Below are 25,714 nucleotides of genomic sequence, written 5' to 3' on the forward strand. Positions count from 1 at the left end.
AATAGCTGAGCCCAGGTACATCCACTGCGTAGGGGCACAGAGACGCATTCTGTTTAGGGCCCCCTGAAAGCTGGGGCCGGCCCTGCACATAGGCCTTTTTCTTTTTTTCTTTTTTTTTTTTTATTGTCACAGTTGTACTACGTCCTATTTTGCAAAAGATAAGACCAAGTTCCACTGTAAAAGCCTAAAAAGCGGAAGCGGTCCGTTATAGTATTTCTTAATTGGTCTGTGCGTAAAGCGTACTGCGCGCTCCTGATTGGTCCGGAGGCGGTGCGCTCGGTCAGTCAGCTTTCGTTCTTGTAAATAAATATCCAGAAGCGACGTGTACATCGGTTAGGACAGAGCAAAACAGTTCCAACTCTCACTGCACCTGCACATCCGTCGGATAACGCGCCCAGGTTTACGGTAGTGAGTTTATCAATGGAGGAAGGGCAAAGACAAAAGCCAAAAAAGAGAAGAAAACTCTTTTGGATATGTATTTTTGTAGTGGTTATATTGGTCGTAGTCGGTATAGTTCTGTGGGTAACTCTTCGGAAAAAGTCAGAAGCTGAGGAATTCAAAGCCGTGTTTACGTCTAGATGCAAAGCGTACATCGAAGGGTAAGTGCGTAAAGGTTGTTGCTGTCTCTCAAAATAGCCTGGACCTTAAAGTTTCTATTTGTAGATATGGGTCAGTTTTTCTGTGATTTTATTATCCTAATCCTAACCTATAGGCCATCTTCAGATAGTGATAACATGTCCAAGCACTACAATGATTCCTCTGAAATAAATAAACCTAAATCCTATGTCATATTCTATGTATTTGGTTATACTAAAAATGTAGAATCAGGATTACTATTACCTTATGCAATATATAGCCTAAGTAAAAAAAAAAAAATACACATACACAAATGTAGTTATATGGCTAAAAATATCAATTACTGTTGCCAAAATTGCACTTAAGTAAAAGAAAAAGTACACATGAAAAATGCTACTCAGAATACCGGTCACTAGTTACTTTTTAAACAGATTTTTTGCAGGATTTTGATCAGTTTCAAACCACATTGTGCATATTCTGAGCTCTGGTCAATCAGAGCTGAAGTGCAGTGCTGTTATGTTTGTCGTTTAAACAGCTGTGGATTGGGATAATTATTTGGGACTTGTACAGTACTAATTCCTCGTATGATTTTAAATGTAACTAATAATTACAATTACATGGCTAGTTAGATTGATAATAACAATTATGTGCCATTGCTTGTTTTGTATTCCAAAACTATAAATATTAACAATGAAAATGTGTAAAAAAAAAAAAAGGAAGAAAAATGGCAACTTTTTATATTGTAAAATTAGCTATTTGTATCTTCAAGTAAAATTGTAGGTGTTTATCAAAGCTAAAAAGTGTGATGATTAGCCCATTTAATCAGGACCAAACTGCCCATAATGGTTTTCTATTTGACTTATAAAAAACTGTAATTCCAATAAATAAATGTTTGTGATCATTGCTGTGTAAATTATATGTATTGTAGCATTCTGGTGTAAGGAAACAAGCCTAATTTCTTCTGGTTGTGTATTTTCTGAACACAAGGGCTACCATAGGCCGCAACCGATGCCAAACAAGAGCAAAACAACAGCAGTAAAGTCACTAGAGCCAGTCTCCCCAAACGGGCCTCTAAATGACGAACAGAACCTTCATATCAAACATAGCAACCAAGTGTCACATACAAAATCAGTTACATCATCAACAATACATGAACAATTACAACAACAACAAAAGGTGTCAACTCTGACCTAAACACAAAATATCAGATCATTACAGTATTTTAAAGGTGCACTTTTGAGGGTGGTGGGGAGTCAGCTTCCTAAATGTTGGAATGGAGATGTTATTTCATTTCCTGAATTGTCTGTGTAATCCCTCAGTCGTCCAGGTATGATCCATAGTAAAAGAAAAATTAAATTCTGTCAACTGGACAAAAGAGAATGCAGCAGCATTGTCACGAGAGTACCTCTGGACTTTAATCTTCTGTACATCTCCATCTCAAAGCCACTAACCACTCCTTTGAAGATAGTGAGATCTTAACCAAAGAAAAGAAATGATTTGAGAGGGGAAAAAAAGTTTCTGTTAGGAAAGACAATCCATACAATAGGGCTAGACAGTATGTCAATAAGTGTGAGATCACCCATTGAATCATTGAATGATAATGCAAAATATGAGTCCGGTACAGTTCACACTTGTGTGCAGTTCAATAGACCTAGCCTACGAACAGAAACCTTATACAAACAGGAGTTAGTTTCGGTGTAGCTAGCTCCCCCCTTCAGATAGATACAAGTGTCCATCAGCAATCTGACCAGAACTGAAAATGATACATAATGTACCTTTATTTAATCTTTTTTTTTCCAGATATGACTGTGAAAAGACATGGAGTGCATTTCAGCATGCTTACGTTGGCAAGGATCCCTGCCTTGTACCTCCAGACGCGTACCAACTTCTAGTGGATGCTGCTCCCTTCGAACCTGCATGCAACAGGGTAAACACCCATTATCTGTCTGTACAGCCCCATTCACACATGTAGCCTGACCAGGGACTTTACCTACATTTTGACAGAACAGGGTCTTGCTAGAACCTGCATTTTGATCTGGCAATTTCCCAGGTAAATCACAGAAATGCAGGAAAGAGCTATGTGTGAATAAAGACAGCAGATTGCCAGTATCGTTGGTTACGAGTTTGTTGTGGGTGACAGTGGCTCAGTGGTTAGAGTGTTGGTCCCCCAACCCGAAGGTCGAAGGATTGAGTCCCGCTCGGACCAAGTTCTGTCGTTGTGTCCTTAGGCAAGACACTTCACCCACATTGCCTAGTATGAAAGTAGTGTGTGTGTGAATGATAGGTGGTGGTTGGAGGGGCCAATGGCGCAGATTGGCAGCCTCGCTTCCGTCAGTCTCCCCAGGGCAGCTGCGGCTACAATAGTAGCTTACCATCACCAAGTGTGGAAATTAATGAATAATGACTATAGTGTAGCGCTTTGAGAGGCTTTGACAAGCCTGTAAAGCGCATTACAAGTGTAAGGCATTATTATTATTGTTTCCTTGGTTATGGTCATGGTTTCCTCGGTGCAAACTTGGTTTCCTGGTGACATTACTTGGTAATGTTCTCAGTTTAAATGTTGCAAATATATTGTAGGAGACAGGTAGAGGGGTGCACAGTGTGTTTGCTGTGTGTGTATGTGCGATTGGTTGAGAGCCAAGGGGGCTGGGCTCACATGGGCAGGTGCGCGTGCACGTACGTGTGAAAAGGCGAGACTTGCTTGGGGCACAGCGTAGTGAGTCAGGGCTGGGTAGCCGTAATTTTTGTTGACCGCAAGCTTGGTTTCCATTTACCTATTTTGCCATAAACTGTTACCTACTTGTATGTCAATCCATGTTCTACTTGCTCTGCTGCGCTGCTGAATCCTCCATGTGCCTGCGTGTTCGCCAGAATAAATCACCAACAAACGCATATCTGATCTCAGCGTATTTGTCCTTAATAAACTTCCAGCGCGTCACAAATCTACAGTTCAGGACCCACTCTGGCTCTCACCGCGGCTTCAAGGTTTGCATAGGGAAGCCGCTACATATATATAATGTTCTCAGTTTAAATGTTGCAAATATATATATATATATATATATATATATATATATATATATATATATATATATATTATTATTATTATTATTATTAAGCTTTCAATAATCTTTCAATTGGCTTAATTCATCAGATGATGTTCTGGAGCAAAACAAAGGATGTGGTCCATGATTTAACCTCAAAGAGAGACTGCTTTATCACCATGGAGGACACGTTTTTGGGAACGGTGCTGAACGAGTTGACCTGGTGCAGCAAGGAGGGCAGCAGTGGTGAGAAAAACTATATTACATGCATGAAATTCTCACCAGATTAAGGTAACAAGTAATCCACATATGCAAAGAAATTAAAAAACAGATTTCCAGTTACATTTAGTAATTATGTCATATTTTATCATTTAAAGTCCTATATTATAAACAATGGACTCTTGTAAGCTTTAAGTCCTGTTATAATGTTGTTAACTCCTCAAAAATTTACCTGGAGTTGCATTTTGTTTGATTCACACATGTTTGAGTAACACTTTATTATTAGTCTGTCCACATCTCCAAAGCTCAGAGTGCTCTGTTCCACCTTGTGATGTCATGTAGTGATAGTGTTCAAGATAACAGCACCTTTTACCTTTAGTTCAGTAGATTAGCATTTCCAGGGTTGAAATCATCCAAATGATTCTAGTGAAGGTGTTTGGAGTTTAAAAACACAGTGTAGCACTTCCTGCAGTACAACATGACATCACAAGGTGGAACAGAGTTTTTTTTTTCAGTTTGAGAGAAGGGGTTTGTGTGAATGAAGCAAAACACAAAACCAGGTCTGTTTGTGATGAGCTAACATTATAACATAAATCAGAAAATAGCGTAACATGAGTCCTTTAAAATGATGGGGAAAAGTATTGGACATGTTTACTGAAAATCCCATCATACTGAAAGAAAATGAGTTTGTTGACAAAGAGTGGCTTTCGTTTTGTTTTGTTTTTTTCTCACCTGTATGATTTTGATGACCTAATGTCTAAATATGTGAAAACTACATATATCTCATGCTTATAGTGCTTGATTGGCCTCACGACAAGAAGGTTTTGGGTTTGGACAACTTTCCCTACAGGGACAATAAAATGCACCTTGACCTCACCCTTAAAAGCTGTTCATATCATAAATTAACCACGACCTTTGACCACCTCTTGCGCAGCTGTCAGTCACGGTTGTTTGTCAGATCTTAGTTCATGTGGTAGAGCAAGATATGCTGGTAGCTACAAGATATTTTTTTTACTGCAGTGCTACTTACTATCATAAAAATCACTAGCAAGCACTCGAACCTCAGAGTGGAATGGAATACTAGTGTTGGCTATTGTCAGTATAACAATATCTAGAACTAGCATTATTACAATCAATGACATATCTGTGACAAGTCTTATGTAAACGTTTATGCACTTTAACTTGCACATCATCACGATATGCAAGCAAAAGTAAAAGTAAATTTGTTGCACTCCTCAAAGGAAATTGTGGTTGAAGGACAGCAGAGAGACATGAGAAGCATTTGAACTTAAAGATGATGATTGGTCCCAAGGATAAAGCTTATTCTCATTTTTGAAAACAATGAAAAACAGGGTGCGTTATCAGTTTATTTTTAATGGAATTCAGCAAAACTGCAACCATGACCTCCAAACAAGGATGTTTAAATAACTAAAAGATATGTTAACCTCAGTATCTAGCCGTGCACACATTTCCTGTAATGTAAATAATGAGAGCTTTAACTCAATAGTCTGACTTACTGACAGGTTTACAAAAAAAAAGTGTAATTGAGATTATTGGTCAATGGAAGCACTGCTCAGGTTACAGCAGGTTTGACTACTACTACTACTCTACTACTACTCTTCAAATCTTATTTTTGTATTTCTTATTTTGCTTATACAGTGAAAACACAGACTAACTTAACACTATTGCATCTGAAACTATAGACAAACCAACACAAATAGACTTTATTTAGGTGTTTATTTACAACAGAATGTAGTATTTTGCTACTGTACCAGCAAACACACTTGTATTTGCTAGGAACAGAATTGTAGAAGTTTGAATAATTAAAATATCTAGAAATAACACAAAATTACACACACAAAATAATGACTTAAAGGGAGGTCATGCACAATTAGATTAATGTGTTCAAACATTGCATCCTAGCACTTGCAGGCAAGCAAGTAGCAGTAGGTGCTACTTCAGTAAGTAAGGTTTCGCATGAGACATATACTGGGAATGAGAAAAACTGTATTGTATGTGTCCTTGTATGTGCTGTCTCGGTTCAGCTATGATTGTAGCTCAGAGGCTACATACTGTTTTATTGCTCAGTTTATTTATAATCTTGTTAATTTTCAAATGGTTTACTTGAGTTATCTAGTTTTAGAGTGATTGTGATTGTCATTTATTGCAGTATTTTCGGTAGTATATTGTACTTCAACATATTGTGATAGGGCCAAGTATAACAGGTTTGTCTAACTTGGTGAGTACTGTGTTTACTACTTACTGTGTTTTGTTGCAGACACCTTCACCTCTGGCTGTCCGGGATGGACAGACTGTGTGAATAATACAGTTAGCTCTTTTTGGAGCAAAGCTTCAGAGTCAGTAAGTTCATTTCTCCTTAACATCCGTAGTTTTGGGATATTCAAAACAGCCACGAGTTTAAGGAAAGTTTATTACAGTCAAAAGAAAAGTCAAAGTCACTGTTCCAGGTTTTTCAATGAGGCTTTGTGTGTTTCTATGGAAACCCTCCTGAGTCTATAGCAGCCCACTCCTCAAAGGAGCTGCTGGATTCTTTCAGACTGGATTCTTTGGCCGAAAATTTGAATTCAGTTTTAGCCTAATTTTGTTAGATGCATGGCTAAAATGCTATGCCAATTTACTCTATAGTGTTCTGTTCCTAGATGTTAAAAGCCCTGTATGTGATTTTTTCCCATGTATTTGATGAAAATTTGTCTTACCCCAGTACAGATATATTATATAAGCAACGTTCTTAAACGCAAACGTTCTTTCTATCAAAATGTTTCTAAATGCAGATTATCAAATTATGGCCCTAATGTACAGTCCTCCACATCTGTATTGCACTGCTGGCCGACTGAAATGCCCTCTTCAGCCTGGAGAAGAATCATGACAGGGTCGACTTGGGTGTACAATACTCTCAGCTCATTACTAAGATGGGTCACAACGGCTGCTTCCAAAGGTGCAATATCTGATGCCGAAACAGCCCTCAGGAGGGCGCTAGGGGAACCATACTCTTTGGAGACTCTTTTGCCATTTTTGTGCAAGTCTTCAAAGTGGATATCATCATCTCCATCAACAATCAGGTGCTCCTTGATTTTTTTTCTGTGCAACTCAACAGCCATCATGCTATGCTCACACTGTGGATTTTGGACATTTTAAAGATTTTTTTGCACAAGCCTGTGTAAGGGTGTAGGGCTTTGGATGTCCACAGGGGGGTGGAGGCGTTTTGCTTGTCTCTGTTATGGTGTTTAGAACAGTGGATGTTTCATCTGTTTGTTGATGTGGAGTTTCTTTAGCTGGACTCACTTCCCTGTTGTCCTCTGGCTCATGTGCATTTTCACATGGTGCTGGTGGAGTCCTGCTCTGATTTCTTCAGCCTGACTCAGGCTGCCGACATCTTCAGACTCCTCTTGGTGAGTGGTGGTTGGATTAGGTTCGCACCGTCCATCACTGGCTATCACTTTCTGTTGGACCTCCTTCTCTTGTGACTCATTTGGTCATTTATGTTAGTTAGGAATGTGATGTCCTGGGTGACATCAGGTACCTGTTCTTGGATTACTGCAGGTGACTTTCAAAATGAATTTTTGTGGACATTCCAATACCATTTCCTGAGGCTCTGTAGATATTTATTTAGTTTCCAATGGAGACTTTACCTCTTCTACTAGTTTGAACAAGTCACTTTGGGAAACATCTCCAACATCTCCATTTTCACCTGTAACTTCCAGTAGATCACCCATTGTAGCCAACAAGGGCATGGCATCAAAGGGCAGCAGCTGTGATGGTCCATTGATGCTGACTGAACCTCCTCATCTGTTTGCATGTTATCTTGGAAGGTAGATATGCCATCCAGTGGAATGATACCATGTCCAACCAGGAAGTAAATTACAAACAGAAAGAAAAACTAGGCAAAGACATGTTGTGCTTGTCTGCTATATAGTCATAATCTATGACACGTGGATCGTTATGTTATAATTTGCACATTTTAAATCACAGTATTCTATTAATAATAATCTAAAATGACTTAATAAAAAAAACAAGTCAGCTGACTTAGAAAACTGTGGTGTCCAATAGGAGCTGACTTTGCCGTAAACGTCATCACAACAGAGAGTTGTGGAGCTGTTAGCACCTCCACTGGATAGCTACAGATCACACTATGCAACACTGTCGAATCCTATGCGTAGGACTGATTAAGAAAATAAAACTGGAGAACGAGCAGTGGGCATAAACAAATGGCAGTGAAAACAGGAGTTCACTTGTAAAATAGAGTTTTAAAATAAGCTGTTAAAGGTTGCTCAAACATGCATGAAATGCTTCAAAAACAACTTTGAGAGGGGAAATGAGAAGGGGAGGCATCTATAACATGGTTAAGAGCTCAGAAAAATCAATTTTGCATAATAGTTCTGCTTTAAAATAACAGTAACAAAACATTCATTATATGTTACATACCCAGCAGAGGGCGACAAACTCAAAATTTGATCTGGGACCTCGAGTTTCTGTAGAATAACTTCTGAAGCTTATGGGACCTCTAATTAAATTAAATTAATTAGAATAAATTGTACAATAAACAAAAGAATAGTGCTTTACAAATTATCCTTATCCATTATTTCAAGTGTAAAAGTGTCCAAAAAGGCATTTCAAAAGATAAAAACATTGTGGTGACTTTTTAAGAAACTTAAAAATATAGTGTAGCATTGATTTAGTTTGTAAAATGTTTGTGGTCTTTTTCTCAAAACTTTGCAGAACACAAAAAATGTAAATATGTACTTGATTTAAGCCTGAGGCACAAAATCATATTTCCTGTTGTGCGGAGGAAAGAGAAGAGCTGCTCGTGTTTGGAATGCCATCTGACCTATCATTATCACACACAATTCTGCTCTGGGGAAACTACAGCAAAAAAATCATTCCGTCTTTAATGACACTGCAGGAATTATGCTTAGGGCAATATGTAAAAAATGTGTATTTTTATACCGATTAACGCTGAACCAACAGCAGGCGACACGAGTGAGAGCTTTGTGCATAAAATAACAACAATTTGACTTCCTAATAACTATTATTACTCTAATAGTAATAATAGTAGTACTATAATAGTAACTATTATTATTGTAGTAGCTATTATTTTTGTAGTGGAGTGTTGTATTTAGATTATTCATAATTTCAATGGGTAAATACTCTCCCACTCTCAGTTTGAATCATTTTAAACACATCTGAGCCTTAGTCGTTTCTCTCAGTGATTATTTTGTAATTAAGTTCTCGAGTTCTCACATTGGCTTCTATCATATAAATACATAGTAAAAGAGCCCGTTTTGAACAGCTCTTTGAAATTAATGGATCTAAAAGATCCGGATCCCCTAAAAGAGCCAGACACTTTCTTGGTGCAGTATACCAGTGGTAGAGAGGAATGGGCGAGGCTAAAAGTTTGAACTAAAACGTGTTCTTGACTCTTGGTTTGAAATTAGGTACAGGCCCTTTAAAATCTAATGAATCCATAAAAGCATTTTGTGTGTAGACTTTTTCAGATGAATGTTTATTTAATCTGGGCTGGAAAAAAAAAAATCTTAGTGAGTTTTGGCTGTAATGTCTCTTAATGCAATGTATTTACTGGCACTTAACAAGTTTTTGTATTCACTTCTGTTCACAGTACGCACAAGTGGCCTGTGGCAGTGTCTCTGTTATGTTAAATGGATCTATCGCGGTTCCTTTCAATCCGACTAGGTACACCTCACATAACATGACCACATATGAGGTCAGTTATTCATTTACATACTGCTTGATTTTTATTTATTTGTTTTTATTTCAGTATATTTGCGAGCATTGAGGTAAAGAATTTTAACCCAGCCATCATGAAGAGCCTAAAGGTTGTTCTGGTCACACAAGAGAAGGAAGTGTAAGTTTAATTTTCAGTACTAATAAACAAAGCATACTTTGAATGGTGACAAAGTTGTGCTTATTTTATTTACTTTTTTTTTTTTCAGATCAGACTGTGCCAATCCATCTTTAAAGAACTTGCAGAAGGAGCTAGCTCAGGGCATTGCTTACAGCTGCCAGGAGGTGCCAGAGTGAGTAAATCTTTTGGAACTTGTTCAGAAAAGTGCCATAGAAATAAAGATTATTGTTATTATTATTATTATTATTAAAGCTTCCTTTTGTACAATGCATACAAATCTTGTTTAGTAAAATATTGGAAAGTTTATGGTACCTGGGTACTATTTTGAGGGCTGATCCTAATGGGTGAGAGAACAAACTGACCAAAAAATGAAAAAAGTAGTTTTCCCTGTAGTGTCTCCCTTAAAATATAACAATATTAACTATATTTAGTGAAATGAGTACTGTAACCTGTCAGCATGCACTTTAAATAGTAGTCTGTGTTCCATGTTGCCAGCAGAGGGTGACAAACTCAAAATTTTATCTGGGGTCTATACTTCCTGTCGAACAAATTCTGAACCTTAATGAAACTTCTAAGGTTAAAGGTTAAACAAAATAATAGTACTCTACAATTTGCAGGAACGAGTTCCCTTTTCTGTTCTTTTACTCAAAACTTTGCTGAAATTCTGACAGTCAGTCTGTACTTTATTTAAACCCCGAAGCATGAAGTCGAGTTTCCTGTTTTGTGGTGGAACAGCTTTAGAAAAGCCATTCATATGTGGAATAGTGTGATGATGTTGTCTGATAAGAAATTATAATAAGAAATCATGTGGTGAAAAAATATTGATACTTCACAATATAGAGGTCTTAAGCCTCGTTAAAGAAGCTGTGCCCGTTTTTAGTGGCCCAAACTTATTCCTCACTTATGTCACTGTAATGCTAACAAACATTAGTATACTAACAGTGCACTTCCTGAGTCTTGCATTATAATTCAATGCAGATAACAAACAACAGACAGCACACAGCAGTCTCTTTTTGAGCTGTTTTTACAAAGTATATATTTATATTTAATCTATGTAATTTGCCCTTTAGCCTATTTTAAATTTGATAAACCAAAATATTTTGACAAGGTGGAAAAAAGGCCCTTATTTGGCTACTGGCTGACTTCACCAGAATAGTCAAGTACAATATCTCACAATATCTGTTTTATGGCAGTGTTGACATAACACAAATGTTTACATTAATGTCTATTATTGTTTTACTACATTCATACATTATATGGTCAGAGCTGTTATTATTGGTGGCCACTATAATGCCTTACCCCATTTGATTCTGAGCTATCAATAATATTTTGTAGATGTATTAATATTTGATTTCTTTTTGTTGCAGATCACAGATACAAGAATGTGCCTTACAGCCACATAAGCCCTGTGGATCCTGTTGGTGAAAGGACTAACCAAATGTTTACCAAACTGTACTTTTTACATGTTATTGTTTTCTAATAGGTTAAGTGTTTTCATTTTAAGTTTATAATTATGCACTTTTATATTTTGGGTGAAATGGGGAAAGGTTTTAGACTTTTTAACTGTGTAGCGAATACTTCTACTGCTATGTTTTTACCTGCCAATATAAATGATGCTATGTCAAAGATATTATTAAAAAAGAATAGACTTACAAATTGGGTTCTGTGTACTATTCTAAGAGTTTAAGATACTTCAGTTTTTCATGTATAGCTATACATGGAAAAATACTACATACCATACTATATCCCCTTTTTAACTAGCTATATTTCACTTTCACTTGTTCACACTGAAACTTATATTACCAGAACAGGTCTAAAATGATGAGATCACCAAAATCTGTTCTCGATGTAGGAAGTATTTGCACAGCATGGGAGCGCCTCTGCTTTTTCCTTTTTGTTTATGGGTGCTTTGTCACAGCTAACAGTAATGTCGCCTTATACTGTGGGTGACCTTATACTGTTTAACCCATTCAGCCCCTGTACATGTGTCTGTGTGACATGAAAAAGGCCCCTTTGGTCAAACCACAACAAATGCTGAGATGAGTTCTGTGATGACGGAAACCAGCGTCACGGCTTGAGTCACCAGGACTGCACCACATGTTAGCTTGTTTTGTTATGAACATCAAGGCGCCCCCCAAAAAAACTACTCTTTCTAATTAGCATATACCTTTTCTGGAAAACAGTGATGAGTTCAGATTGATCTATGACAAAAGAAAAACATATATGGTAAACAGGGAGATAAAATGTCATTAATATTAAAAACTAACTATAGACTTCCATCATAGGTCTCTATTTGCCAAATACTGGTAAAACAGTATGCTATAGTATATATTAAGTTACATACTATACTATAATAAATTTGACCATAAATGAATCAGTTACATGTCTATTTTTTTAAACATAATTGTGTGACTTAAAGTGGCACTCTGTAACTTTTCTGCTCAGTGAATCCACCACCTGCTTGTTATTTCTTTACCTGAAATGTTACGTGGACTTACTCTTTATAGTATTTATTTCATTATGGTTGTTGTTATTGCAAAAAATACTTTAAAAAACATGTATTCTTATCTTCTCAGACCTCGTATGGCTGTATGGATATACACTCACCAAAGGATTATTAGGGACACCTGTTCAATTTCTCCTTAATGCAATTATCTAATCAACCAATCACATGACAGTTGCTTCAATGCATTTAGGGGTGTGGTCCTGGTCAAGACAATCTCCTGAACTCCAAACTGAATGTCAGAATGGGAAAGAAAGGTGATTTAAGCAATTTTGAGCGTGGCATGGTTGCTGGTGCCAGACTGAGTATTCTGAGTATTTCACAATCTGCTCAGTTACTGGGATTTTCACTCACAACCATTTCTAGGGTTTACAAAGAATGGTGTGAAAAGGGAAAAACATCCAGTATGTGGCAGTCCTGTGGGCGAAAATGCCTTGTTGATGCTAGAGGTCAGAGGAGAATGGGCCGAGTGATTCAAGCTGATAGAAGAGCAACGCTGACTAAAATAACCACTCATTACAACCGAGGAATGCAGCAAAGCATTTGTGAAGCCACAACACGCACAACCTTGAGGCGGATGGGCAACAACAGCAGAAGATCCCACCGGGTACCACTCATCTCCACTACAAATAGGAAAAGGAGGCTACAATTTGCACGAGCTCACCAAAATTGGACAGTTAAAGACTGGAAAAATGTTGCCTGGTCTGATGAGTCTCGATTTCTGTTGAGACATTCAAATGGTAGAGTCAGAATTTGGCGTAAACAGAATGAGAACATGGATCCATCATGCCTTGTTACCACTGTGCAGGCTGGTGGTGGTAGTGTAATGGCGTGGGGATGTTTTCTTGGCACACTTTAGGTCCCTTAGTGCCAGTTGGGCATCGTTTCAATGCCACGGGCTGAACATTGTTTCTAACCATGTCCATCCCTTCATGACCACCATGTACCCATCCTCTGATGGCTACTTCCAGCAGGATAATGCACCATGTCATAAAGCTCCAATCATTTCAAATTGGTTTCTTGAACATGACAATGAGTTCACTGTACTACAATGGCCCCCACAGTCACCAGATCTCAACCCGATAGAGCATCTTTGGGATGTGGTGGAACGGGAGCTTCGTGCCCTGGATGTGCATCCCACAAATCTCCATCAACTGCAAGATGCTCCTATCAATATGGGCCAACATTTCTAAAGAATGAATCAGCACCTTGTTGAATCAATGCCATGTAGAATTAAGGCAGTTCTGAAGGCGAAAGGGGGTCAAACACCGTATTAGTATGGTGTTCCTAATAATCCTTCAGGTGAGTGTAGGTTTTTAATGCCATAATGTAGAACATTCTTGGCAATAAGAATGTAGTGAATTCTCCCCGACAAAAGTTACGAAGTGCACCTTTAAATTCAGCTAGACTTATTTTTTTATGGAACAATACAATTACTTGGCTATATTTCTTACTTTTTCATTACGTATCATTTACCACAAGTCAACAAAAACTTCTTACTGTAGTCAGTACTGCTGATTGTCAAATTATGTACATATTGTTGAGTAAATACTGTTACACAAGATCCAATAGAGCAGATGTTTTCCTGTAAGAAAATTAGGTCACGGTGGCAGTTTTGTACATCCCAACTGAAAGCCACAACATCTGGTCAATGAAACTGGAACTTCAGCAAAAACTCTGCCTTTAAAGAAAAAAAAAGCCATACATCTGTTGAACTATATTTTGCATTTAATTAGGAAGTATTGCTTATTTTATATATGCTATATTCTTAAAGATGCACTGTGTAACTTTTTATCACAGGTCTTTTTATTACTGGAAATACCTTGTAATATGGGTTGCCTCTCAACAGATCTAACCTGTAATTTAGTCTGGTACTGCCACCAGCTTGTCTCCATGGAGATAGTAGTTCAATGCCATACTTTGGAACATTTCAAGCAAAGCAATACCATAATAGGTCACACCAGAAAAGTTTTCAAACATTTTTTTATTGTGCAATTACAGTGCTATAGCTACGCTGTTTCCCGTAAGTAAGTCCAAACATAAATACAGTGTCATAAGTATTTTTCATTATTGGAGATTACAGATTACTTTCCTAAATCACTACTGAATCAATTACAATTTAAAATTCCTAGAAATATGAATATTACAATGACAAAACATATCAAAATATCTCCTTCACACTAATCACCTACTAAAATACAAGTATTTTTATCATTAAAAATACCTTAGAAAACATGCATTCTTACTGTGACCTGTAATTTGATCTAGTATCGCCACCTGCTTGCCTTCATGGGGGTTGTGTTTATTGCACTGAAAAATGTATAAAAACCTGTGTCCTTATTGTGAGTGGGCTTGCATCTCCACACACCTGACTCTCCCTCCTGCTTGTTTCCATGGAAAAAGTTTTGTTTGGTCATAATCTTCCACATTATAGCATAAAACGTATCTATATCCATGGAGAATTATTTCGATGGAATCATGCAGGTGATGTCCCCTCTAGAATTTACTTAATGTACTTATCTATAAATACTTACTGTCTTACTGTCATAACTTCTTATTACCAAGTCTGTTTCACATTTAAATGCATTAAAGATTGCCAAACTATTCAGTCATTTACAACATTTATCATTTTTATTACAATGACACAAAACACACAAATATAAACTTGAGCAGTCATTTGAGTAGGCCTGCCTGTAGTTCGTGTTGTTTGTAGTGTTCATACAGACCATGGTGCTACTGGAAGAGTGACGTGATTTCCCCCAGCGCCTCTTCCTTGAAACAGCCTCTGTGAGTCAAGTGCGTTCAGAAAAGCTGCTGTTGTACAGATTGTTTCAGATGATACGGTTAAACACAAGTGTGACTTTCCCAGAGGTTAGGTTAGGTTAATTTGCATGGTTAAATTCATTTTGTAGGCTTTCATATTACTCACAGTATCCGCCCTCGAGAATACTACAAGTTTTGAGGTAGGGCTACAGAAACAGAATCAAAAATTTGTAAGCTCGGTGCTGGTAAATAAGAATGACACAAGGTAAAAATACAGTTACAAGCAGAAATGATGCACAATGCGTAGTTATAGAATTTTTTAAAAATCTTTGGGAATTTCCCTAAAGACTCGTAGATAATTGAACATAAGCTGAATTAAGCCTATAGTTTTCTTGAAGACTGAAAAAACAAGTTTAGTATTTAATGAATGTATTGTTGATATTAACATAAAGTGTCTTAGCTACAATGTCAAAAAAAAAAAAAAAAAAAAAATACAAATAAAAAACTTTCATTGCTGCAGACCTATTTTCATCTATAAAGCCTACAATATATTATAAAACTTGTTATTGGTTCAATTCTTAATCAGGATCATCCTAACAAACCAGGATGACAGTGGTTTTGTAGTGACCTATCATCATAGTTTCATTAACCTAACAAAGGCTATAGCTAATCTTTGCTTTAGCTGTTTTTAGTACCACAGTAGCGAGGTAGTTTTATTATGCCTAATTATGTTTAGTCAGATAGAACAGTGTTTTTCATCCAGAGATAGTGAGAGCACACACCAGGAGTACTTGGAACAATTTCGGATTTAGAAGAAAGATGGAGTCGAACAGTATTTGAATATAGGCCACAATGTTCTGTTTGGTAACCTACATTTAACAACCTTAATAATGTTTTGTTTTTGTTTTGTTTTTTTTGTAAAAGTTGGCTATTTTGGACATCCATATCATTCAAACAAGAAAATAGGACTACAGATTTATAATTTGACTACTAAAATACACCAATATAATGAGTACTCGGGACAAAAAATGACCCACTGGTCTAGCACAGTGCCAGTCAAACTTTTCACACTGTAGACCTATCATCTAGTACAGGCATACCCAAACTGTGGCCCGGGAGCCAAATTTGGCCCTCAGACCAATTTTTCTTGGCCCTCAAGCTTGGCCCATATTACTTTAAACAGTACTTTTTATTGTACATTTCTGAAAATCTACTTTGACAAGCCCATACCAAATATTTAATGTTTCCCGTTGAGGATGTAAAGATGAATAAAGGTCTAGTAGTTCAGTCTAACTTGTAATAATAATGCAGATACCCAATAACCTAGTCTATGGTCCTCAATCGGCCCTTAGCTTTGTCTGTGTTTATATATGTGGCCCTTAATGAGAAACGTTTGGACACCCCTGATCTAGTAGGTTATATTTTCTCTCTAAAACAGAACTATTACAGGGCTAAAATGGGGCTAAACAGGTCTCAAACTGAATTACTGTACACCATTGCTAGTAGCTAGGTTAGTTCCAAACCAGGGCTAACAAAAAAGAGAAAAAAAAATGTGGACAAAATCGACTTTTAATAGTCACTAAAAGGAGCTCCACAGTTTGAGAAACATATTATAGCCTATTTATTGTAATGTGAATGTGTGCTACTGTGTTTAAGTAGCCTATTGATTTCCCTAGTGGATCAATCAAGTTAATTGTTACTTGACTTGATCTTGCACAATAGGCTACGTACCATTTAGTCATACCTAGCTTATTGAATGGGGAAATAACCCTTTATGAGCCACTCCTAACACAGACTTAAGAAAGGCTAAAGCAGAGGAAACGAAAAGGAAACGTATCGACTAGGCATGTATTGGCTTATGGAGTGGAGCACACGCCTGTACAAACTGCTGACTCAATGTGTCATTTTTTTTACTGGGTCATTTTCAGTTACTCAACGTTAGCCGCTCGTAACATGCCAGAAGTGCCCCGTCCAACCGCCGCTCGCGCCGCACACATCAGTCACGCGGACTTTCCTTTCCTTCGATAAAGCCCGCCAAGTGCCCGCCGCTCGCGACAAGGAACCCCGCCACCCGATTGGACAACGGGGGTTTTACCGTCATTACGTCACACACGCCTCCGCATAAAACCCAGGCTCGAGGCAAAAGGCGTTAGGTAAATCTCAACAGCTGAGAACAGAAACGTGCAGCAGAGGAAACAGCAAAACAACAGCACATGGTGAGCTTAGATTTTATTTATGTAAGTTATGGACGAATTATTTCTAAGGTTGCGGTAAAAAATGACCTGTGTTAAATTGATCATTGTGATAGGCTTATTAAAAAGCAGTTTATGTTACTACTACTACTACTACTACTACTACTACTACTACTACTACTACTACTACTACTACTACTGCTACTACTACTACTACTACTACTAGTACTACTACTGCTACTGTACTATTATAATGTTTCTCAAACTGTCGAGCTCCTATAAATTATCTTATATAATCGATAATTTAATGTCATGGTTTCTCACTTACAGCATTGACTAGCTGACATTAACTAGCATGTGCAATCTTGTTTTTTGCCACAATTTGGAAATTAGTCAGTCAAAATGAAAATGATTACAAATTAGCATAAATACCCCATAGACTACATTTTTACTCTTTCAAAATTAAACGTTGTAATGTTATATTATAACTATTGGCAAAATCTTTTGGCAAGTGATTTTCTCCATGCAAAGTTTTGTTATTAGATTTTTATGCGATATTAACAATCAAATATATACATTTGATTGAATGGCTATAGACACTCCTACAAAAATGGAGAACCAATGTGAAAAAACAAGTTCATCTTTTTATGAACTTTTAATTTGTTTTATTTTTATTTTTTTGGTTTATTTTAACGCAAATGAATAAGCATTTCTGTAAATGTGCCAGTATTAGCTGTACAGCTAGTTTTCTAATAGTAGTCCCCAGGGAAAGTGTAAAATACCAGCATCAAAGACCAGATGTCCTATTGTTCTAAACTTCCTTCTATGTTTATATATTTATTTATTTTAATTGCACATTCTTTACTTTCGTTTGTAAAGATGCACTTGTATTGTCTTTTCAGGATGACACAGTGAGCTCACAGACTGGTGCACAGGTGAACAGACTGTATCCCTCACTGCCCACCACCCACAGGTAAAATTAAAACCACACTGATTATTATGTCATAATGCTCCATCCTCTTTACAACAAATGGTCGTGACATTATGGTCATGACATCTTTGTTTTGTAGTTTCAAAGACTTTCTGGCTCCATGGACCTGTCCTTGGAATTGGCTATATTTAAAAATATAATATTTAGTGAAGCCAAAAGTGGTGTCAACACTTGATAGCATAGTAGGATAGAAATGGCATATAAACCTGCAATATTCATTCATTCCACACTCAGTGGTGGCAAGATACTATTGTAGGTACAGCTGCCCAGGAGCAAGACTGTCAATCTGCACCATTTCCTCTTCTGACCACCAACACTCACACACACCACCACAATCAAGTGATCTGTCCATCAATAACTATCATTTAATAACCATATTTATGTTTTCTTTTGCTTTTACCCTGCTATTATTGTGTTTTAATGGCACCTCATATTTGTCAAGGGATACAACCCAGTTGTTTTTTAATATTAGCCATATTATCTCTTCTGTAGCCTGCCTATTCCTGTAATAATCATAAGTAGGACCAATTGTTCCAACCAAGTCCTTGAAACACTATTTCTGGAAACATTTAGTTGCAATTTTCCATAATGCACTTATCAACTTTTTTAACAGCCCTATGTCACTCAAAGCCAATTTCATGATATAATTTTAATTCACAATATATTAGTTTATGCTTTGTCAATATCTTCATTAAAATGTCTTCATCTTCAGATTGGAGGCATGTGTATTGAACCGCTCCTCTCCAAAGAACATGAACACTTTTGCTCAAGGTCCAGACCATCTTCTGGAAAACACACAGGTAAGTCCAAATCACGCAATTTTGGAACATACCCACTGTTGGCCTAATGATCACACACCGCCAGCTCACTCACCACATTCACATCCACATTGCATTACTGGAACCCAACCAGAGCAAAACTTCCACAAATATGTAAAAGGAAGTACAAACATACATTCTCATGGCACAGTTAAATTCAGGTTACAAGGTTAATTTGGTTAAGTCAGATATTTCATCATAGTTTCTTTGCCATTATATTTTTTGCTGATGAAAAGTAATCCAAAACTAATAATAACAAACAGAAATGAACAGCTCAATTCCGATACCACAGTGATAATAAAAACACTCTTTATTTCAACATTAAAACCCCGTTGTACAGATATGTGCCATAGTGAACCATATACTAGTCTACATGATCTTACACTTGTTTCGATACAGCTCAAGATCATTCTAAAGCTTTTCGGGAATGGTTCGTTTCTGTCCTGTGAATGTGACTTTTTAAGTATCGATACTTGCTCAAATGAGTATCTAGTTTTGATACTAGTTTTAGTATTGATTCGTATTTGATACTCTGACAACCCTAATGGGTAAGATTGCATGGGGACTGGACTAAATCTAGAATAAAACTGAATAAAAAGTATATTAGTATATTAGGTTAGAAATATACATTTACCTGACTAGCCTTGACTTAAAATAAAATTAATTATTAAAAAAATTTAGTCAAAAGATTAAGAATAATACCAATTTAAAATTTGATATGAAAACTAACACATTTGATATGTCTCTTAGGACGAAGGGAGTACTGCGACAATGAAAGAGCAGATTCGCATTTTGGAAATGCAAAAACAAGAAGTGAGTTTTTCAAATATTCATACTTACTCAACAACAACAAAAATACTACTACAAATACTTACTGTAAGTTTTTCTGTCTGATTCAGCTACTTTCCATAAACGAGAGGTGGGCAAAGGAGTATCGAGTCATGGTGCAGTATTACAAAGATAAGGTAAATATTTAGAGTTTGTTTTGAGAAAAGATAACCACATAGGAAGTTTGAGAAGAATTACTGTTATGTCATGAAGTTTTTGAACTGCACTGGTCACGATTGTAAGAATTTGTGGTACAGTGAGAAAAAGCATTGGACCGTGAGAACTGAGTGTGAAAGTGTGACTACGCAATATTAAAATAGATTTATAGAGAACGTGTATAGTAAGTGACATGGCTGCTTTCAGACAGTACTAAAACATAAAGTTTAGTTCAGTAGTTTATGAAGTCAGATAAAGGCACAGATGGTATTGCAGTACTGATTATAAGGTATTTTTACAATAAATTTGCAAAAAAGGAAATACACAAATAACAAATCTCATATTTTTTAACATTTAGAATTAGTGTAGTCACATTCCTAAAATTTCAAACTTGATTTCAATGCTAAGGAATAGACTTCATACTCAATACCAATGCCAATACCACAATGATAATAAAAACACTCTTTATTTAGACAATAGACTAATTTTCTAATTAAATTATAGTACTTTCTTTTATATTACCATGTGGTCTTATATTTGTGTAATCTCCCTGTAATGGGTGTATACTAGTCTATGTGGTCTTACACTTGTTCTGATACAGCTCAAGATCATTCTAAAGCTATTCAGAAAAGGTTTATTTCTGTCCTATGGATGCAACTTTTTTAGTATTGATACTTGCTCAAATGAGTATCTAGTTTAAATACTAGTTTTAGTATAAATTAGTGTCTGATTTTTCAATACTTTTGACAACCCTAGTGACAATGTTCATTTTACTGCTATATGAATTAGTGGTGAGATGCTATGGGTTTCTCACTTAAATTACAATTCAAAGACATTAAAGGTGCACTATGTAACTTTTCTGGAGTCAGCTACCATGGAAATGTTATTGCTTTGAATGGAATGTGCCTATATGTATCTTCTATCTTGCATTTATTCTATTACGGGTGCTCAAAAATGCCTTGAGAAGCAGAACAAGTATAGACTAGTATACACCCATGGACCACTGTGGAACATACCTGGACAAATGAGGAATTACACAGATATAAGGCCACATGGTAATATTAAAGAAAATACTACGATTTAATGTTGAAAATGACATTACTGTCTAAATAAAGAGATTTTTTTATTATCATTGTGGTATCAGAATCGGTATTGAGTACTGAGTCTGTGGTATTAGAATCGGTACTGAGTACTGTCTCCATTCCTTAGTATCGTGACAGCACTATTTAGTAATCCTAAAAAACTTCAACATTTGTAAATGAAAACTTACTGTTCTATGCAATATTAATATAAGTTGTCTTTCCTCTCTCAACATAGCTCCACAACCTAAAGACATCATTACCTCATGAGAATCACCAACACCCAAGTGCAGAAAATCATCCTCACGTTTGTAAACTCAATGTTCTCAAGGATAAGATAATAGCAGTGAGTAATTTTTAGGCGTTTTCCATAGCACATGTCAATCTTTATTGCATATGACTAAACATGTTATCATTCAGACAGGAAGTGGTGATGGTTTGGTGAAAGCCCAGAGTGAAGCAAGACAACTACAGGAGCAAAACCAGGCATTGGCCAGAAGGTGGCGGCACCAGAATGCAGAGATTATGAGGCTAAACAAGGTCAGTTGACAGTTCAGACAAAGGAAGTAAAAAAAAAGTAAAAAAGCATGTGCATAGTTTGAAGTATTTACTCAATGTTTTTACCAGGCTTTGAAGGAAGTACTCGTGACAACTTCGTCCCAGGAAATGAGCACTGAAACACTACAAGAATTATGGAAACACCAGGTAGGTCAGATTACATTGAACTGTTTGTACTTTGGACAAGATATTGCAAAATAGGGGTTTTCAAAACATAAGTTTACGCAAAGCCATAACACAAGATTTTAAACTGCTTTAATGCTAGGGTTTGAATAGTGGTTCTAACAATCTACTGAAGTGTTGATTTAGGTCAAGATTTACCTTGTAAAGAAGAAACATGAGGAATAATAATGTAGAAGTTGAGGAATAAGGAACATGTTTTTCAAAGGTGCAGTATGTAACTTATGATGGCACCTGCTTGTCTCCATGGAAATGTTAAAGATACACTATGTAACTTTTATGGCTGCAATCCTCGTCTCCATGGAGTTTTATTGCTTTGTCTGGTATGTTCCATAGTATGACATTAACCATAGTCCTTTATAGATTCAATTGCAGGCTTTAATTTCAAACAAAACATTCACATGACCTGTAAATTGGCCTAGTGCCCCCTTTTTGTTTCCATGGAGAGTTTAATCTCATACTGTGGAACAGTAATATACCTGATAGAAGCGCAATTTTTTTCTACATATTTCTACATACAATGTGTGTTCTTCTCATATTGTTCAGTTATTCAGTTGGTTGAGATAACAAAATTATATACAAATAAAAGTGTTATAGTCTGTAATTAGATTACAACCCTTACAGTAAATTCAATTGTTATTTTTCCAGCGAAATGATCTAACTACTAACTTTGAATGAAATTGCATTGATTTATATAGGCTGACGTTTATAAAGAAGACTTCCAGACAGAGAGGAAGGACAGAGAAGCTCTCAAACACAAGTACTTAGAACTGGAGAAAAAGTACAAGAAGGTCCGCAATGAACTGTACGCCATCAAAAGTCAGGTACAAATGGTCACATTAGGTCAACGCATTTTACATATTATTCCAGAAATGTATGGTGAATGTTTTGTTTATTTTTTTAGGTCACATGTACTTCAACGTCACAGCCACAGTATGAATGTGCCTGCCCACACACAGGTTCAGAAGAGAAGGAACAATCTACCTCCAACAAGCTGCAAAGACGCTACACTTTTAAAGACAATCTGTAAGAAATAATTTTCACGGCACAAACAGAAATATGTTTAAACTGTGAAGAATGTACAACACACTATTCAAAATGCGTTAAGGTCAGACCATGAAGTATCTAGTAACATTTCCTAGTGCTTTACCTGATCAGCACTTCTGAATTATAAAAGGAAGTCAGTATCACCCAGTACCAAGTTCACATTTTTCAGTAAAGGTCAACTTTAACCTGAAGCATTACATAGCGAGGTGCTCCTAAAATAATGGCCTAAGTCATTTTTGATTTTTGGGATTTTTCTTTTGTTCAAATTATTTTTTTCATGAATCAGAGCTCCATGGCGCCATCAGCCTCTGGTACAAATTTCAACCTCCTCAGCTGAATGGAACAAATAATCTATTTGCCTATGTCAAGAGCGACTTAGAAAATGTGGCCTAAGTCCTGTTTAAAATGGCTCAAGTCACAAGGCCATGGTGAAAAAATGGCCAAAGTCATCAGCCCTAGTCATTTTGAAGTCATTTTGTACATGAAGTATATATCTCTCATCTTTTGTATAGTTTTCGATTGTTAGTTTTTTGTGTTTTCTGAAAAATGAAAAAATGACTTAGGCCATTATTTTAGGTGGGCATCAATATTTTATTTATACTGTCTTTACATTTAACTTAAAAAAAAAAAAACCTATGTAAGATTTTGATTTATAAGAAACTTGACTTATCATACATTTGATTTATTTGTGTTCCCAGTATGAGGTAAACATGTTCAAATCAAATATAGCTTTTACTGATAGCAACAGTGTGATTATATATTTCTGTTATTATTCTTATTTATTTTGTGTCCTTTTTTGATCCTAAAATAATGTGCTATATTAAAAAGTTGCCAACAAAACAATGGTCCTTATTGATGATAACTGGAATCAGCCCCATGTAAAACCGTAGCTCATTTTTTACACAATTTTATCAAGAAATTATTACAATCTTTTATGCAAATATATTTTTTAAAACTATGTCAAGTATTTATTTTTACATACATATCCCATAACTTACCTGTAGTGACATCTAGTGGACTATATGGTAATGTACATATTTTACAGCATTGGTAATTTGTTTTTAGTCATATACTCTTGTACTATTGATACTATAACACTCTGCTTCTTAAACTTTTCACACCAAGTACCACTTAAGATAATATTTGGCTTTCCGAGTACCACCAGATCTAAGCCTGGACCATATCAGGCAATTAGGGCTAAACCAGGTCTAAAATGAGACTAAACAACCGATAAGATAGTTCTAAATAATGACCGACCCAAAAGATAATAACAGATTTGTCTTTAAATTAAAAAAAAAAACTGCAGTGGGCTCTGTGTACCACCAGAGGCCGACAGTGTACCACCAGTAGTATATGTACCACATTTGAGAAACACAACTTTGACACATTGATAGACAATACATTAGAGAAGAAATCATTATATGAATTTTTTCTGCAAGGGTGGCTGGATGCTCCCTTACATACGGTGAGAAGCTCGGAATAAAGCCGATGCTCCTCCACACCGAGAGAAGAGGCAAAGGTGACTCAAGCATCTATTGCTGGATGATACCTGGACTTGTTCTAGGGAGATGACACACGAGTAGGAGGCCAGTGATTGGGTTAATCTCTTCTCCAAAGTGATGAACCCTGCCATTGATTAGTAATAGAAAATGAATGGATGATTACACAAAGGTAATCAATAGCCCTAACCTGGTAAAGCACTAGTCTGGACCTAGCATAGAACTATTATGAACTTCTATGAACAGGCCATCCCTCATGTGAAAGCTCAGAACCTCCAGAATTCAGACACTGAGCTGCAGAGACACCTCTAGCATTGATTAATGATTGGCTGCAGGCGCTGAGGTTTAGGTAGAGATGATTCAGATCAGACAGTCCTTTTAGTTTTAAACCATCTGGATTTCAGTATTGAAACTGGCAACCGAAAAGACTCATGTGAGGCTCATTCTGCTTTCTGATTGGATAATTGTCTTCAGAACCAAAACACTAAATTATAACATAAATAAATGGGAAATCATGCCCATTGTTTTACAAATCAGCATTAGAATTATCAGTAAAAGTTATATTTGACATATTTACCTCATATCACACAGGTCAAGTTTATGAAATTTAAAATAAAAATCTTACATACAGTTCTTTTAAGTGGTACTTGGTGTAAAATTTTGAGAAATTGTTAGCATTAGAGAAATTCCATTTATGTGCTGTACCGGTTAATTCCTTGTCATCTTGGCCTATGTCATCAGAAGTATAATACTCCCTACAACGGAAGCTACTATTTATTCTACAACACACGGCTCTAGAACATTTAACTTCACTTTTGTAAGATCAAGATAAGAATGTAGTACAGTTTTGCAATGAATATCTGCGTACCTTTCATCAAAAAACTATAAGGCAGTGCCCCGTCCCATCTCGTCTGTCCTTACTTCACCTTTACATACTTACTTTTGTTCATAACCGTGTTTATTTGGCCCATTTCCAGGAGACAACAATAATTTCCAAATTCTTGTACATTTATGCTTCCTGGTGGAATTTTTATGGCATTGCATTTGATCATAATTTGGCCTTTTTGCAGCTGCACTGTATTACTCTGTGTTTATGGCCTGATTGTAACCATTCATCCGCTGCCAAATTGAGATTCAATTTCCCCCTCGCTGGAATGGGATCACTCCATTTACAAGCAAAAGAGTACGTTTTACGTGATTTGCACAAGGTTAGATTTGCAGAAAGCTTTGAAGACCATAAATAATATTGTATGCATTTTTTTTTTAATCTTTCACATACCCTGTAATTTCAAATTAGCACATTAATGGTGATATTTGTGTAGTTGCTATATTGTAATGTTCTCAGATCTACAGATATAGGCAGAAAAGTCATTTCCAACACAG

At 36.4% G+C, this 25,714-nt stretch overlaps 2 protein-coding genes across 2 annotated transcripts in view; both read left to right on the plus strand.

The window, feature by feature from the left end:
• The first annotated feature begins 304 nt into the window (after positions 1-304).
• LOC117388497 (ADP-ribosyl cyclase/cyclic ADP-ribose hydrolase 1-like) lies at positions 305-11,369 on the plus strand. Its single transcript, XM_033986052.2, has 8 exons — positions 305-599; positions 2,377-2,503; positions 3,728-3,863; positions 6,115-6,197; positions 9,472-9,545; positions 9,631-9,717; positions 9,806-9,889; positions 11,085-11,369. Exons 1-8 carry the CDS (start codon positions 421-423, stop codon positions 11,140-11,142), a joined length of 828 nt encoding a protein of 275 aa, XP_033841943.1. The 5' UTR covers positions 305-420; the 3' UTR covers positions 11,143-11,369.
• Positions 11,370-17,136: 5,767 nt separating this feature from the next.
• Positions 17,137-25,714, plus strand: part of LOC117388400 (TNFAIP3-interacting protein 3-like) — a 144,578-nt gene continuing 136,000 nt past the window's right edge. Inside the window, exons 1-10 of the mRNA XM_033985941.2 lie at positions 17,137-17,199; positions 18,078-18,148; positions 18,879-18,966; positions 19,735-19,797; positions 19,884-19,949; positions 21,286-21,393; positions 21,468-21,587; positions 21,675-21,752; positions 22,484-22,609; positions 22,690-22,811. Of these exons, the coding sequence (XP_033841832.2) occupies positions 17,197-17,199; positions 18,078-18,148; positions 18,879-18,966; positions 19,735-19,797; positions 19,884-19,949; positions 21,286-21,393; positions 21,468-21,587; positions 21,675-21,752; positions 22,484-22,609; positions 22,690-22,811 (845 nt within the window). The 5' untranslated portion in view covers positions 17,137-17,196. The remainder of the gene's footprint in view (positions 17,200-18,077; positions 18,149-18,878; positions 18,967-19,734; positions 19,798-19,883; positions 19,950-21,285; positions 21,394-21,467; positions 21,588-21,674; positions 21,753-22,483; positions 22,610-22,689; positions 22,812-25,714) is intronic.

The sequence above is a fragment of the Periophthalmus magnuspinnatus genome, chromosome 20 (assembly GCF_009829125.3).
Source record: "Periophthalmus magnuspinnatus isolate fPerMag1 chromosome 20, fPerMag1.2.pri, whole genome shotgun sequence".
In the NCBI taxonomy this organism is placed as follows: domain Eukaryota; kingdom Metazoa; phylum Chordata; class Actinopteri; order Gobiiformes; family Gobiidae; genus Periophthalmus; species Periophthalmus magnuspinnatus.

Bases quoted from the DNA above. Each gene is read 5' to 3' on its own strand.
- LOC117388497 (XM_033986052.2), top strand. From the start codon at position 421: ATGGAGGAAGGGCAAAGACAAAAGCCAAAAAAGAGAAGAAAACTCTTT. The intron at 600-2,376 runs GTAAGTGCGTAA...TTTTTTTTCCAG, and splicing joins TGCAAAGCGTACATCGAAGG to ATATGACTGTGAAAAGACAT. The intron at 9,890-11,084 runs GTGAGTAAATCT...TTTTTGTTGCAG, and splicing joins AGCTGCCAGGAGGTGCCAGA to ATCACAGATACAAGAATGTG.